Source organism: Hemiscyllium ocellatum, chromosome 28, assembly GCF_020745735.1.
Source record: "Hemiscyllium ocellatum isolate sHemOce1 chromosome 28, sHemOce1.pat.X.cur, whole genome shotgun sequence".
NCBI lineage: Eukaryota > Metazoa > Chordata > Chondrichthyes > Orectolobiformes > Hemiscylliidae > Hemiscyllium > Hemiscyllium ocellatum.
In genome coordinates this window covers 3,348,401-3,364,829 of record NC_083428.1, presented here as the reverse complement: position 1 = coordinate 3,364,829, position 16,429 = coordinate 3,348,401, and the positions used below count along the sequence as shown (strand labels likewise).

The 16,429-nt window shown below is 44.7% G+C and overlaps 1 protein-coding gene across 3 annotated transcripts in view; it reads left to right on the top strand.

Annotated features, from left to right (window-relative positions):
- Window positions 1–643: 643 nt before the first annotated feature.
- Window positions 644–16,429, top strand: part of LOC132828938 (colorectal mutant cancer protein-like) — a 32,718-nt gene continuing 16,932 nt past the window's right edge. For 2 of the 3 annotated variants that reach the window (XM_060846152.1, XM_060846151.1), the window contains exons 1-6: window positions 644–847; window positions 6,767–6,918; window positions 7,985–8,127; window positions 11,447–11,598; window positions 14,229–14,435; window positions 16,092–16,235. In XM_060846152.1, coding sequence (XP_060702135.1) covers window positions 842–847; window positions 6,767–6,918; window positions 7,985–8,127; window positions 11,447–11,598; window positions 14,229–14,435; window positions 16,092–16,235 — 804 coding nt within the window. In that variant the 5' untranslated portion in view covers window positions 644–841. The remainder of the gene's footprint in view (window positions 848–6,766; window positions 6,919–7,984; window positions 8,128–11,446; window positions 11,599–14,228; window positions 14,436–16,091; window positions 16,236–16,429) is intronic. The other variant, XM_060846153.1, reaches the window with a different exon arrangement.

Below are 16,429 nucleotides of genomic sequence, written 5' to 3'. Positions count from 1 at the left end.
CAGCAAAGGGACCATTGAGTCTAAGCAGGACTTAGCCCAGTGTGGAGGGAGGGGGGAAGGTGTGTGTCTGGTGCAAGGAGGCCAGGGTCTGGGGGGTGGGGGAGGGGGGTGGGGGGAAGTGGTTGGGTGTGGCAGCAGAGGGAGCTGAAGCCCAGCGTCTGCAGTCCCATGTTTAAGAAAGGACTGTAATGTTTCATTTTTTTAAACTTCTTTGTTTTTCTACCTTTATGTGAAGAAGAATTTTTTTAAAAACTTATTTCATTATTTTTCCAGTTCTGTCTCAAGGTACCAAGATACTTTGCACTTTCGATGGCTCCAGGAATGGTGACATGGTAAATCTTGATCAATTCAAATCAATATCAATATATTTAAGAGAAATCGAGCCACGTAAGTGGATAAGGACTTGAAAAATATGTTGGTAGCATAGGGTGTAGGGACTGGGAGGAGGCTCATAGGGAACATTAACACCAGCAGCAAGTTGATGGATTGAGTGACTTGTTTCCAGGCCTTTGTCTTTCTGACAAAGTGATCGTCTACCTTTGACCTGAAAGAGGAAATTCAAATTCAAAGGATGTTGACTTGCAACAGCCCCAGAGGAAGGGCGATTCTGAGTTTTGTTGAGACAGGAAATCTCCGAGTTTGCTGTTTCCATGGATTGTGTTTGCCAAGTCCCAAAAAAATCACATTTGGTCGAGCAACCCGACAGTCAGTGAAGGGAAAGGAGCAGGAATAGCGAGAGGTGACCAAATTCCAACCTAACCTTTACCCTTCACCACTGGACCTCCCAGAGGAAGGCTCAGCAGGAGGAACTGGACCATCGAAAGTGCAGTTACCATTCACAATGGAGGTACAATCCTGCAAATATCGCGCAATCTATCGCTCAGATCTGTGGCTCTTCAATAAATCAGCGAACAAATCCCTAAGCCATTGGGATCTGTTGCTGTGTGTGGGGGTTGGTTAGCCCTGAAAGTGAGGTTTTAGCCCGGATTTATAGAATGGTTAAATTTCACAGTGGCTGTGTCCATACACACCCACAGAGTGTGGGTCCAATCAGAGCTGGGATGGTGGACTCCCCGCAATACAATCTTCATTCCCACAAGGGGTTGAACACTGGACTGTTTCCAGGGATGAGAAATTTAAGTGACATGGAGAGACTGGACAGGCTGAGATTGATCTCCTTACAGCAGAGAAGGTGAGGGGGTTTAATAAAAATGTTGCTAGGATTTGATGAGACCCTTCTGTTAAATGGTAAAAGAAAACTACAAGTAAGTGATCTGCATTTCTATAGCAACCGAGGAAGTCCAGATGTGCTCTCCAGCTGATAAAGAACTTTTTAAAAATGTTGTGACATAGGAATCACAGCAGAGACTGCAGTGATTCAAGAAGGCAGCTCACCACCACCTTCTCAAGAGGCAGCTAGGGACAGGGCAATAAATGCTGGGCCCAGGCAGCGATGTCCATGCTCCGCAAGAGAATTAAAGTTTGCGTAAAGCAAGATCCCACAAATAGCAATGGGAATAGATCACCGGTTTACTTAGTGACAGTGTAAATTTATTGTCTTCTCCTTGATCTATGGGGAGCTAGGGAAGAGTTAATAAAGGTGTCAGCGACCAGAAGGATACAGATTTAATTTGTTACAATCAGTGAGGAGTCGTGGAATACCTCTGCTCCCTTCCCACTCTGTGTTTGACCAGATCGGGTTGTTAATACTTTTAAACAATGTATTAAGATGCGTTCGTCAACACCTCTGGAACAGGTGAAACCTGACCTAGAGAATGGGACATTACCATGAGGTCTAATAGGTTATTGTAAAATGGATGCACTCACCAATTCACTGAATGTTTGATGATTTAAGTGCTAAATGTTACACAAACAAGTTTCCTTGTGTTTTAAAAGAAGTGTTTATTGTACTTAATGCGGTGTAAGTAAAAATAATTTTTAAATGCTCCAATATACTCACTTACACACATTTGCCAAGCTCAAACACAGAAAAATAGGTGGCAATGGGGAAGGATAGATTAAATGATATTTCAAAATCCAAGACCTTATAGAGGTTGAAAAAATCATGAGGGGCATGGAGACAGTAAATAGACAAAGTCTTTTCCCTGGGGTGGGGGTGTCCAGAACTAAAGGGCATAGGTTTAAGGTGAGAGAGGAAAAATTTAAAAGGGACCTCAGGGGCAACACTTTCACACAGAGGGTGGTGTGTGTATGGAATGAGCTGCCAGAGGAAGTGGTGGAGGCTGGTACAATTACAACATTTAAAAGGCACCTAGATGGGTATATGAATAGGAAGAGTTTAAAGGGATATGGACCAAGTGCTGGCAAATGGGACTAAATTAATTTGAGATACCTGGTCAGCATGGACGAGTTGGACCAAATGGTCTGTTTCTATGCTGTATAGCTCGATGACTCTCTGACTCTGAATCGGACATAACTGACATGATTTTGAAAGGTTGATGATTTGTGTGGATCCAGCCAAGCTCAGTGGTCCTTCTGGTTTAGTGTTGAGGTAATTCTCACACTATATCTGTCCTGCTGGAGACTACAGCTGTTGGGTGAAATTATTTAAAGATATTTGCCTGTGCCACATATGGACAGTCACAATGCAGACAGAGCTTGAGCTTGTAAAATAGACCAGACCGCCTCAATATAATTTAAGAAGGTAGTATAGACCCGCATGTTTTCTTATTTTAAAGGTAGATGTGAAATGCCATGTTCCAGATGAGAAGCTGCTGGTCAAACTACTCAATGTTAAGCAAAACACAATTTATTTAGACAAGAGACCTTGGAGAAAGTGAGGACTGCAGATGCTGGGGATCAGAGCTTAAAAATGTGTTGCTGGAAAAGCACAGCAGGTCAGGCAGCATCAAAGAATGGGAAAATCGACGTTTCAGGCATAACCTTGGAGTGCAGGTTCATAGCTCCTTGAAAGTGGAGTCACAGGTAGATAGGATAGTGAAGAAGGCGTTTGGTATGCTTTCCTTTATTGGTCAGAGTATTATGTACAGAAGTTGGGAGGTCATGTTGTGGCTGTACAGGACATTGGTTGGGCCACTGTTGGAATATTGTGTGCAATTCTGGTCTCCTTCCTATCGGAAAGATGTTGTGAAACTTGAAAGGGTTCAGAAAAGATTTACAAGGATGTTGCCAGGGTTGGAGGATTTGAGCCTCAGGGAGAGGCTGAACAGGCTGGGGCTGTTTTCCCTGGAGTGTCGGAGGCTGAGGGGTAACCTTACAGGGATTTATAAAATCTAATTGCCTTTATAGATTATCTAGAGTGTGGAAACAGGCCATTTGGCCCACCAAGTCCACACCAACCCTCTGAAGAGTTACCCACCCAGACCAATGCACCTAACACTATGGGCAATTTAGTACGGCCAATTCACCTGACCTGCACATCTTTGGATTGTTGGAGGAAACTGGAGCACCCAGAGGAAATCTGCACAGGCACAGGGAGAATGCGCAAACTCCACATGGATAGTGGCCCAACACGAGAATCAAACCCAGGTCCCAGGTGCTATGAGGCAGCAGTGCTAACCACTGAGCCACTCTGCTGTTCCAACAGTGTATGAGGGACATGGATAGGATAAATAGATAAGGCCTTTTCCCTGGGGTGGGGGAGTCCAAAACTAGAGGTCATAGGTTTGGAGTGAAAGGGGAAACATTTAAAAGGGATCTAAGGAATAATTTTTTCACACAGAAAATGGTGCGTGTATGGACTGAGCTGACAGATGAAGTGGTGGAGGCTGGTACAATTACAATATTTAAAAGGCATCTTGATGGGTATATGAATAGGAAGGGTTTGGAGGGATATGGGCCAAGTGCTGGCAAATGGGACTAGATTTATTCAGGATATCTGGTCGGCATGGATGAGTTGGACTGAAGGGTCTGTTTCCATTGCTGTACATCTCTATGATTATAAAACTACAGTTAAAATAATAATGAAAGAGGAATTTAGAATAACTTAACTATTGGTAAACTTAACCAGATATTAGATACCGTAACTATTACTAATTAACTGTTCCAATACAGTAACATCCCATAAGCACACCCCTTGGCAAAAGACAAATTCAGACACAGATTCTCACATGCAGTTCTCTAATTCAGGAGGAAAACACATAAAGAGAAAAATCAGGGAAATTATCAGCCAGGAGACTTTCATAGAAGCTTTCAATGCTTTTGAGTTCTCAAAGGCTTCTGCTTGAAACCAACACTTAAAACCCAGCTAAAGGGAGAAAGCCTGCTCTGGGAGAGCTGGCCACGCCCAGGCTGCTTCCATTGTTCCAAATAAACCCCAAGGCCCCACAAATTGTTTACTTTCTCAGAGACAGCTCCATATCTTAACTTTACAATCTCTCTACAAAAAACAGGACAAAATCACCTCTTAAAGTGACAGCATCATTACAAGGTGAAGAGAGAGAGAGAGAGAGAGAGACTGAGAAAGAGAGAGAGAGAATAACCTCCAGGCTGGGCTCCTCTATTCAGTTCATTTCAACACTAGCTAGTTTCTCTTTGGTCTTGGAGCCTGTAAAATGCAGATTTGGATTTGTGACCATAATTCTTTCTCTAGATAAATGATGCAAAGTTGGAACGAAGGTAGTTATACTTAATGGTGAGTTGGTTTCTGTAGAGCTCTGTTTGTCACAATTCATGTTCAGAGACAGCAAGTCAGTCAGGCATTGATCTTGAATGATGGTCGTAGACAGTTTCATCATAATATGTCCATCCATTGGAGGGCATCCCAACAAGGCTCATTCAATTTAGAATGTTCTGGAGACTTGAAGTAATTCTGAATCTCAAAAATCACTTGACACTTGACAGCTATCATAACAACTTGTTGTTTCAGTCCTTTTACAATGTGGTGATTTCAACATACAGTCCATAGAGTCATAGAGATGTACAGCAATGGAAACAGACCATTCGGTCCAACTCATCCATGCCGACCAGAAATCCCAACCTAATCTCATCCCACTTGTTAGCATTTGGCTGATATCTTCCAAATCGTTCCTATTCATATACCCATCCAGATGCATTTTAAATGTTGTAATTGTACCAGCCTCCACCATTTCCTCTGGCAACTTATTCCATACACGCACCACCTTCTACATGAGAACGTTGCCCCTTAGGTTCTTTTTAAATCTTTCCCCTCTCACCCTAAACCTATGCCCTCTAGTCTGGACTCCCCCACTCCAGGGAAAAGACTTTGCCTATTTACCCTATCCATGCTCCTCAGATTTTATAAACCTCTATAAGGTCACCCCTCAGCCTCTGACACTCCAAGGAAAACAGCCCCAGCCTGTTCAGCCTCTCCCTATAGTTCAAAACCTCCAACTCTGGCAACATTCTTATAAATCCTTTCTGAACCCTTTCGAGTTTCCCAATATCGTTCTGATAGGAAGGAGACCAGAATTGCATGCAATATTCCAAAAGTGGCCTAACCAATGTCCTGTACAGCCGCAACATGACCTCCCAACTCCTGTGCTCAATACTCTCACCAATAAAGGAAATCATACCAAATGCCTTCTTCACTATCCTATCTATCTGTGACCCTACTTTCAAGGAGCTATGAACCTGCACTCCAAGGTCTCTTTGTTCAGCAACACTCCCCAGGACCTTACCATTAAGTGAATAAGTCCTGCTCTGATTTGCCTTTGCAAAATGCAGCACCTTGCATTTTTCTAAATTAAAGTCTTTCTGTCACTTCTCAGCCCATTGGCCCATCTGAAAATGTGTTGGTGGAAAAGCGCAGCAGGTCCTGAAGAAGGACTCATGCCCGAAACGTCGACTCTCCTGCTCCTTGGATGCTGCCTGACTTGCTGCGCTTTTCCAGCAACACATTTTCAGCTCTGATCCCCAGCATCTGCAGACCTCACTTTCTCCCCTTGGCCCATCTGGTCAAGATCCTGTTGTAATCTGAGGTAACCTTCTTAGCTGTCCACTACACCTCCAACTTTGGTGTCATTTGCAAACTTACTAACTGTACCTTCTATATTTATATCCAAATCATTCATATAAATGACAAAAAGCAGTGGACCCAGCACCAATCCTTATGCCACACCACTGGTCACAGGCCTTCAGTCTGAAAAACAACCCTCCACCACCACCCTCTGTCTTCTACCTTCAAGGTACATAAGGACAGTCTTTTATTATGTAATGGATGGATAGGTCACACATGAACTGGTCACACACATGGGCTGGTCACACACACGGACTGGTCGCACACACGGACTGGTCACACACATGAACTGGTCACACACATGGGCTGGTCACACACACGGACTGGTCGCACACACGGACTGGTCACACACATGAACTGGTCACACACATGGGCTGGTCACACACACGGACTGGTCACACACACAGACTGGTCACACACATGAACTGGTCACACACATGAACTGGTCACACACACGGACTGGTCACACACATGAACTGGTCACACACATGGGCTGGTCACACACACGGACTGGTCACACACACAGACTGGTCACACACATGAACTGGTCACACACATGGGCTGGTCACACACACGGACTGGTCACACACACGGACTGGTCACACACATGAACTGGTCACACACATGGGCTGGTCACACACTTGAACTGGTCACACACAGACTGGTCACACACACGGACTGGTCACACACACGGACTGGTCACACACATGGACTGGTCACACATGGACCCCTCACATACCCACACGCAAAGCCTCACTGCCCACTGCTGTACCATGGTGTGAATATTGTTTCTTTCTGTTGGTGCAGGGTCCAGACTGCCTGTTGGATGTGAAGACAGAGACACCACCGGAGGAAGAGGCATTAACTGTTCTCCACTATGAGGAGCAGATCACAGAGTTACTTGTTGTTATTGCTGAGTTGAATCGGAAGATTGATAGACTGACAGTATCAACCATCAGGTGAACACAGATTTCTGTTCCCCTCACTCCAATTCTGGGGGAGGGGGGAGGAGGGCAATGGAGCATTAGTCCCAAAGACCCAGTGGGCTAATTTGACCAAGAAAATATCGGAATGTACTCTTGCAGGACTCACACCCATCTGTCAGCTCCTTCCTGCCAATTCAGCTACAGTTAATGTCAGGCACATAAGAGAGGAAACTTACATCGATATAGAGCCTTTCACAACCGCAGAATGTCAGAAGGGCTGAAGTTCATATCACAGGACAAGCAATCCATGAGGTTAGGTTAATGTTCAAATCCACACACCCCTCCCCACTGCACCCCCACCCCTCCCCCCCACCCCCACCCCCGGCAGATGGTGAAATTGGAATTCAGTAAAATCTGAAATAAATGCAAATGAGAAGCATTGACATTAAAAACCCATCCAGGTCACAAATGTACTTTAGGAAAGGGAATCTGCTGTCCTTACCTGGTCTGGCCAACACGTGACTCCAGACCCAGAGTGATGTAGTTGACTCTGAAAAGACTGAGCAAGACAGGGGCAATTATGGAGGGACAATAAATACCTGCCTTCCCAATGACACCCACATCCCATGAAGGAAACAAATTCCTATCTCCAATCAGCAAAACCAACCCATAACCATGACCTTCCCCTGATTATACTCCACTCTCTCTTTGAGTGACCAAGAGGGTGATTGGTCTGGAGTGACCGAAAAGGAATAATAAGCTTAGGGTGACCAGCCCAGATGACCAGTACTGAATGTCCATCCCATGACCAATCACTCTGTCCAGAACAACCCTTTGAGAGTGACAAGCCCAGAGTGACCATTCCACACCAACTCAGACTGACCGCTGCCTTTACAAAGTTTGGCTGAAATCACAGGTAACAGCACCCTCCTGTGGTGAGAGCTGCTCACTGCTGATCCACTCCAAGTCCAGTTCTCCTTCCAGCTGAGCTTTGTTATTTCCATTGACATCCCAATGGCTGGACCCCCATCTCCAGACAACGTCGGTGCACTTTGCTCACTGTCAGTTCACTGACATTTTCCCTTATTTTCCTGTGCAGGGAGGAAGATGAATACCTGGACACTTTCTCAGACATTAGTGACTCTCTGTATTTTGAAAACAACACGTGTCTCCATCCAGACCCAAGTCAACCAACAGTCTCCAATTGCCCAGGACAACCTTGTCAACTACCAGGGAGTGCTGGTACGTAAGCAAGACCTCGGTGATTATCCAGGGGGTGGGAGTGGCGTCTTTTCCCAGTACAGGAAGAGTGTCTCCTTGACAGAGTTACCAACTTCTGATTGAGACCTGAAATGAATTGCCCATCTCTCTGCTTGATTGAAAAGAGAATCGCAGGGGAGCTGTCTGTGGTCAGTTAATATTTACCACCCACTCAACACCAAGAAAACACATTACTTGCTGTGTTTCTGGGAGCTTGCTGTTCCAATGACTTTGGGAAAAATCTGTATTTTGTTTTCTGTACAACCTCTCTTTTAAAACTACAGTGCAACTTGGAAATATTCCAAAAAGATTTCCAAGCAGGCGGCTCAGTTCAAAGAAATGCCCATGTGACTCTAGGTTGCTATGGGGATGAAAAACTAACAAGGAAAAGGATAAATAGAAAAATAATTTTTAGTGGTGTAAGATCTCAGTGTATGTTTTGTGGCAGACATATTGGAACAGATCCTGATGTTTGACGGTTATATGGGAATGCAGCAGGGGCTGTGTTACTTCCTGCATGTGTTATATGTTGGAAAGGAAAGAGAGTCAAGGACAGGAAGAGCAAGTGGTTGTGAATTGGGGGAGCCCCACTGCTGCTATTTCAGTTGTGCAAGTTCTATATAGGGTCTGAAAAGGGAGTCTGTGGGGATTCTAAGCTATCAGAATTGACATGATCTGAGTGTGAGAGGGTTCATAGCTGAGCACCTGTTAACACTAATAAGGTTGAGGGAGTTCAGATGGAATACAATGGCTGATGAATGTGAATTCAAGGACTGGAACTATTTCTTTATTCACTTATGGGATGTGGGCATCACTGGCTGGGAAAGCATTTAATTGCCCATCCCTAGTTGCCCCCCTTGAGAAGGTGGGGGAATGAGCTGCCTTCTTGAACTGCTGCACTCCATGTGCTATAGGTAGACCCACAATGCCCTTAGGGAGGGAATTTCAGGATTATGACCCAGTGACACTGAAAGAACGGCGAGATTTTCCAAGTCAGAATGTTGAGTGATCTTATGATGGAGGAGGGATCATTGGTGAAGCAAATAAGGATGACTGGGCCAATAGAATGGGAATGAATGATGGTACACAATGATACATGAGTTGAAAATGTTGTAAGATCGCACACAATACTACACTGGGACAGGGTGTCATGTGAGAACTACAGATGGTGTATCTACATTGGACTAACTACTCCAAGTGAAACCTCGCCTTTTATTTGATGTACTCTTTGTCTATTAATTAATTTTTGAATGGTGTCGATTATATGGTTGCAGCAGAAGTTTTAGTAAGTTGATCACAGTGAGGATTGTAACATCACATTTCAAAATACTTTCCTCGCAGGAAAACCCGTCAGGTCAGCCTGAAACGTCGAGCCCCCTGACCTGTTGGTATGTAGTTAAACCAGAGGAATTGACTGTAATCAAAGCTGGAGATCTTGTCTGGGAATCAATCTAACAAGCAGTTGTTGAAATAGTGACGTCTAGTTTGGCATCTCGTGCCTGTCCCACACTCTGAGCCTCAACATTCTTGGAGTGAGATATGAAGGAGATAGATCCACTTTAAGACATTGCCATTCGATCCTGTAGTTTCCCCTATACAGGAGAGAATTTCTGGAATCTTTTTGGGAGTGAAGTCAAGTTAATATCCAACCTTTCTCAGGATTGATCAGAATCTGTCCCTTTCCATCTCTGCAATCTCCTTCAGCCCCACAAACCTCCAGGAGCCTTATTTTCCTTGGACTGTCGATGGTGGTTGTCACTTTAACTGTCTGAGCTCTGATGTAATATTTTATTCCTTTTACACAATAAACGATACACTGGTATCTAGCTAAAAGTACCAGAAATACTGTCTATTTGTGACTTGAAATTCAAGTGGGACTGTGTGGTGTACACATTAGCTGTACAAGGCTTTGTTACTTTTTGCACCATTAAGGTGGGTGTCAGATTAGCAGCAGAAATCTTTCTATTAAAAGGGAATCTGTCCAGCAGCAGCTTTCGGGATTAGCATCTTCACAGGTCTGTGAGGTAGTGCCCGCAAAGAAATCCTGAACAGCTTGCAAGCAAACACATTTCTCATACTTCTCTCTCTGTGAGAAAAAGACAAAAAGAACTGAAAGATTCTAGAGAAAGACTCCCAACACTAGGAAAGACCTAGGTACAACTGATCAGCTACTGAATCAATGATGAAATAACTGAGGTCAGTATCCTAACACCAGGTCAGCCTTTATTTATTTGTATATAGTACACTGGCTGTGACCAGTCAGCTTGGAGTCAGTCTCCTGAACTGAGGAAATTCTACATTACCTTTTATTTTAAAATTAAAAATGGTTAGACCTGTACTTGAAATAACTGCCCAGGGGCCAGTATCTCATCACCAAAACACTCCTTATTTTTGAGTGGACAGTACACTGAAGTCAGTCTCCTGAACTGAGGAGATTCCACATCTCCTGGTATCACACGGTTATAACAGTCAGCCAGGGCTCCCTGATTGGCCCAGATTTCCAACCCCAATCAAGGATCTCAGAGTCAACTGGTTCCAATCATGACAAAGATCAACAATTACTCAACTGACAACATTGTGTCATCAGTGTTATAATCACAACCCTGTGAGCAACAAATCATCCCATATTTGTGAAGAGCACTTTGATTGACATGTGTTTTCCCTCTCTATATTTCCCACCCCTAATACTTGAGTCAAACTGTCTGTGTTTTGTCTCTCTTATTTGTGAATGAGTGTGAGTCTTTTAAAGGACCACAGATCAAGTTGGATGGTTGTTTTGTTAAGGAGTAGGTTTGTTTACAATACATAGAGTTATTTTCACGTCAATGACAAAACCTGGTATGAAATGCTTTTGTCCTGGATAGAACTCTGTCAAGCAACGTGGTCAGCTGGTCATTTCTTTGGGTAGCTACACACTTGTGATGGATTGTGGAATGGTGATGTTCCATTATTGGTCCATTCTTCCCAAATGAATTGTGATTACAAACCTCAAGAATTCCACCTCCATCTCCATCCCTCCCATCTCTGTACCTCTCCCTCCTCTTTTAAATACTCTTTAATCCTATTTCTTTGATCAAATGTTTATTCTCTTGTTTCTAATGTCTCCTTCTGGCTGAGTGTGTTTAAAAACTATGCAGCATCTTGGGATGTTTCACGACTTTAAATGCGCTTTATAAATGCAGTTGTGGATGTTGATTCTGGTATACTCTCACCATGAGGCTGTGATTTACTGCCTTCGATGTCAGGCTGGGGTTTCCTCACTCCCCCCATTACCCTCCTTTCATCTCTCTGTTTGTTGCAGGTGAACCCGGTGAGCTGCCACAGAAACTGCAGCAGGTATTGACAGAGCTGGAGGAGACAGTGCGCATCTGCAGAACAGAGATCCCATTGTGCTGTGCTGACCCTGGTGAGGAAGAACAGTCAGCACTGGCACACTGGTCACTGGTCACTCAGGTAAGGACAAAGGGAACTTGGTCAGGGTTTGGACAGTGGAATGTTTCACTGTGACTCAGAACGGTTGGAGAAAGAGAAGATTAAGAGGAGACCTTCCAAATGTTGAATTTATTCTCTGTGGTAGATTTATAGGTTTTGTTTCCTCTTTTGATGGAGTCTGGAACAAGGAGGTGTAAAGATAGTATTGTCAGTTATTGTGTTCTAATCCCAGCTGATTATAATATTGAATGATATCTGGCTTGATAGATATTTTTTATCAATGTGATGGTCATTTACTGAAACAAAGTTGTACAAAGCTGTCTTTAACAATAAAACAAATGTTTATTATACAAAAGATGAAAACAAAAGGAAACAAACTAAGCTATCTAGGGTTAGATCACTGTTTGGAAGATCTTAAAAATAAACTTAGACAAATAAAGGCTCACCCCATTTGTCAAGCACTGTCCATTTTATACATTTCAATCTGGGGACACCCCTTTGAACCAAATGTATAAGTTTGACTTAACTGTGTCTCCTGAGTCTTTTCATGTCAATCATGAAGTCTTCATCCATAAGTCTCACAAAACAGAGAGCTTAGACTTGCTCAGTTTCTAGTAAAATACAGATTTCTAACTAAACACTGCTGGTTTGGAAATTTCACAAAGTAAACTTTATGCTTAACTTTTTCCTTACTGTTTGATACAACTTTCAAGGAGACAAACTATATTTGTTCATGACCCTGGCCTGATCTCTTTGGAATTACCCTAACGTCTGTTTTATTTTATTATTCCAAGCCAAAAATAATGTTATGGCCTTCAATGTTTACTTCACCTGTTGTAAACAACCACACAACATTCCAGGTGGTCCCATTCCCTGACATAAGCTAAATTAAGTCAGTCTTGGAAAGGACTGTTCAATCATTTACGCTTTTTAAACCCTTCGTAAAACTAATCAATCCCTTATGCCACTATTTCAAAATGCTAACTCCAAAATGATAAAAATAAATGTATAAATCTCACACCTTACTTTACAATGGATTAAGTTAAGAATTTAGGAGGAACATGGTTATACAGAGAGTGGTGAGGACGTGGAACCCATTACCCCAGAGAAGTTGAAGCAGAAAATTATGTGGGTTTAAGTGGAAACTTGATCGCTAAAATGACAGAGAAGGAACAAGGGATTTGTGGAGCGGGACAGAAAGAAGTTGAGTTGTGGAGACTATCATGAATTTACAATTATTGGAGTGAATATCCAGTTGCTGGGCTGTTCCTCATAAGATGTTACTGTCAGGAATTCAGGTGGCAAAGAGTTAATTATAGAGCTAGAGGAGGAGGTGCAGAAGCTAAAGAGAAACAATTTTTATTGGTTGGGGAAACAAGGACTTGGGGCAGAATCGAGGGATTCAAGCCAGACTTTCAGGAACCATGTTGACACATAAAGGATGGTACTACTTGGAAATCTCTTTTGCAAATAGCAATCAATATTGTTTATTTAAAAACTGAGATTGATAGATTTTATATTCACTTGTGGGGCATGGGCGCCACGAGCTGAGCCAGTCAAGTTGCTCCCGTGAGAAGGTGGGGGTGAGCTGCCTTCTTGGACCCCTGCAAACTCTGTCCTGTGGGTTCATCCACAATGTCCTGAGGGAGGGAATTCCTGATTTTGGGAGTGCGGTGCTGGGAAAGCTCAGCAGGTCAGGAAGCATCCGAGGAGCAGGAGAATCGGCATTTCGGGCAGATTCCTGATGAGGGGCTTATGCCCTAAACGTTGACTCCCCTGCTCCTCGGATGCTGCCTGACCTGCTGTGTGTTTCCAGCACCACACTCTTAACTCTAAGCTCCAGCATCTGCCGACCTCACTTTCTCCCAATTCTTGATTTTGACCCAGTGACAGCGAAGGAATGGCAATATATTTCCGAGTCAGGGGGGTGAGTGGCTTGAGGAGAAACTTGGTTGGGGGTGATGTTCTCATGTTACTGCTGCCATTGTCCTTCTAGATAGAGGTGGTTGTGAGTTGGGAAGGCGCTGCCTGAGGATCTTTGGTGAATTCCTGCAGTGCATTTTGTAGATAGTGCACACTACTGCTACTGAGCGTCAGTAACTATAGAAATGAAGGGATATGAATAATGGGGTGGGAGGATGGACTTATGCCTGAAACGTCGAATCTCCTGTTCCTTGGATGCTGCCTGACCTGCTGTGCTTTTCCAGCAACACATTTTCAGCTCTGATCTCCAGCATCTGCAGCCCTCACTTTCTCCTGGGAGGATGGAAGAAGGAGGTAGAGGTGGGTCACAGATTAGTCATTCTCTCATTATGTAGAAGAATGGGTTTGAGGGGCTGAATGCCCTCAGCCTGCTCCAGTGTAACATTTCCACGTGCAGTCCCTCATTCTCAGCACCCAGTGAAGTGGGGGTAGCGGGGGAGGTGATGGGGCTTCCAGTTCCCCTTGTACCAGTTGCCTCTTTCCCCCATGATGCTCTTACCCACCCCATCAGTATCTGTTCCCGCACCCACCCCAGGGAATGAGAGTGTTTAGACCACATTGCCTCCTGGGACACAGCTACACAATCCAATGGTGTGAATGGGATGAGATGTTGCTGTGGGTTATATGTGTGCCTGATTGTGGCCACAAACCTCTCCCCATCCCTGCAGACGATCGAGGAGGTGGAGCAGGAGTTGGGTGTTGACCTGAGCCCTGAGTTGCAGGAGGAGAGGAGCCAAAGGGAGGCCGAACTGGATTGTCTGAGGGAGAAGAATCAACATCTGTCTGACCAGCTTGTCCAGAAGGACCAGGAACTGTGGCGGGTTTCCAGTGCCCTCGCTGGGATTCAGCAGGACAGGGACAAACTCCAGCTCAAGGCAAGTTACTCACTCTCCATCCTTTCCCATACGCTGTCACCAAGCACAGGCATCAAGGCTGAATGGCCTCCTTCGGGTAGTATCACAGAGGCTGGGCAGAGTCAGTGTGACTCGATTTCCAATGCTTTGCTGTGAAGGGTGGGGGAAGCGGATTGAACAGGAACATCCAAAGGGGAATGGGAGAAACGATGGGAGGAGAGAGGTTTGCAGGGCACTAGTGGTGAAAGAGCAGTGTGAGTGGGATAAATCAGTCAGAGAATGGGCACAGAGAGGAGGGCATGCTGCTAGTGATACAGAAACAAACACGGAAACCTAAGACACTCGATCGGTCTGGCAGCCTCTGTGGAGAGAGGAAGAGCATTAATGTTTCAAGTCCAGTATGACCCTTCCTCAGAACTCCAGTGTAGAGTTACTAGTTTCCATCCAACATCCTCAATATGTGATTAGATACAGAGTAAAACTCCCTTAGTACTGCTGCCTCACAGTGCAAGGGAACCGGGTTCAATTCTAGCCTAGGGTGTGTGGGGTTTGCACATTCACCCTGTGTCTGCGTGGGTTTCGTCTGGGTGCTCCAGTTTCCTCCCACAGTCCAAAGATCTGCAGGTTAGGGTGAATTGTCCATGCTAAATTGCCCATAGTGTTCAGGGATGTGTAGGTTAGATGCATTAGTCAGGAGTAAATATAGGATAATAGGGTAGGGGAAAGGGTCTGGGTGGATTAATCTTCGGAGGGTCTGTGTGGATTTGTTGGGCCAAATGGCCTGTTTCCACACTGTAGGGATTGAATTCCACACTGCCACCATCAAACACTCTAAGGCGATGGACAGCACGGCGCTGGGTACAGAGTAAAGCTCTCTCTATACTGTACCCATCAAATACTCCCAGCTCAGGGGAAGCATGGGGTAAGATTCAGAGTAATGCTACCTCGACAGTGTCCCATCAAGATTTGACTGGCAGTATGTCACCAACAGGCAGTGTTTGTGATTTAAAATCACTGTGCTCATAGCATTTTGATTATTTATATTTTCAATGCTATGTGTGATTATTGGAGTGTGCGTGCTTGTTTGTCTGTGTGTGTGTGTGTATGTGAGAGAGAAAGAGAGAGAGAGTTTGAGTGTGTGTGAGAGAGAGTGTGAGTGTGTGTCTGTGAGAGAGAGTGTGTGAGTGTGAAAGAGAGTGTGTGTGAGAGTGTGTATGCGTGCGTGTGTGTGCATGTGTGAGAGTGTGCACGCATTTGTGTGAAAGAGTATGTGTGCACACGTGTGTGTGTATGTATGTGTGCATGTGTGTGCGTGTATGAGCATGTATGTGACAGTGTGTGAGTGCGTGTGTGTGCACATACGTGTGTATGAGTGTATGTGTGAGAGAGTGTGTGTGTGTGTGAGAGTGTGTGTGAGTGTGTGAGAAAGTGTGCATGTGTGTGTGCATGTTTATGTGTCAATGTGTGTGTGTCAATGTCTGCACGTGTGTGTGTGCATGGTGTGTGTGTGCATGTGTGTATGTGCGTGTGCACGCACGTGTGTGTGTATGTGTGTCTGCGTGTGCATGTGTGCGTATGCATGTGTGTGTGTGTGTGTGTGTGTGTGTGTGTGCATTGGAAGGTTTCGGTGCGATTAGATGCTGACTGACTGTTCCCTGTTCCCTGTTTCTGTGTCAGGCTGATGACCTGCTGTCATGTCTCCAGAGTCTGCAGCAGAACGTGACGACCTCACCACCCCCCAGCCCATTCCCTAGTATCATGGACACGGGCACAACTGGATGCAGCACAATCAACACTGAGCTTCAGGCTCTTGGGAACAATGTACGTCTCAGGAGAAACAAGGAAGCAGTAAATCAGAACAAAGAACTGAGGAGACTGGAAAGCTGAAACAAAAACAGGAAGGGCTGGATAAGCTCAGTGGGTCTGGCAGCATCTGTGACAAAGTTGGGGGGAGGGAGGGGGAGGTGTTGGGCAGAGACAGAGTTAACATTTGAGTCCAGTAATGCTCCTTCAGA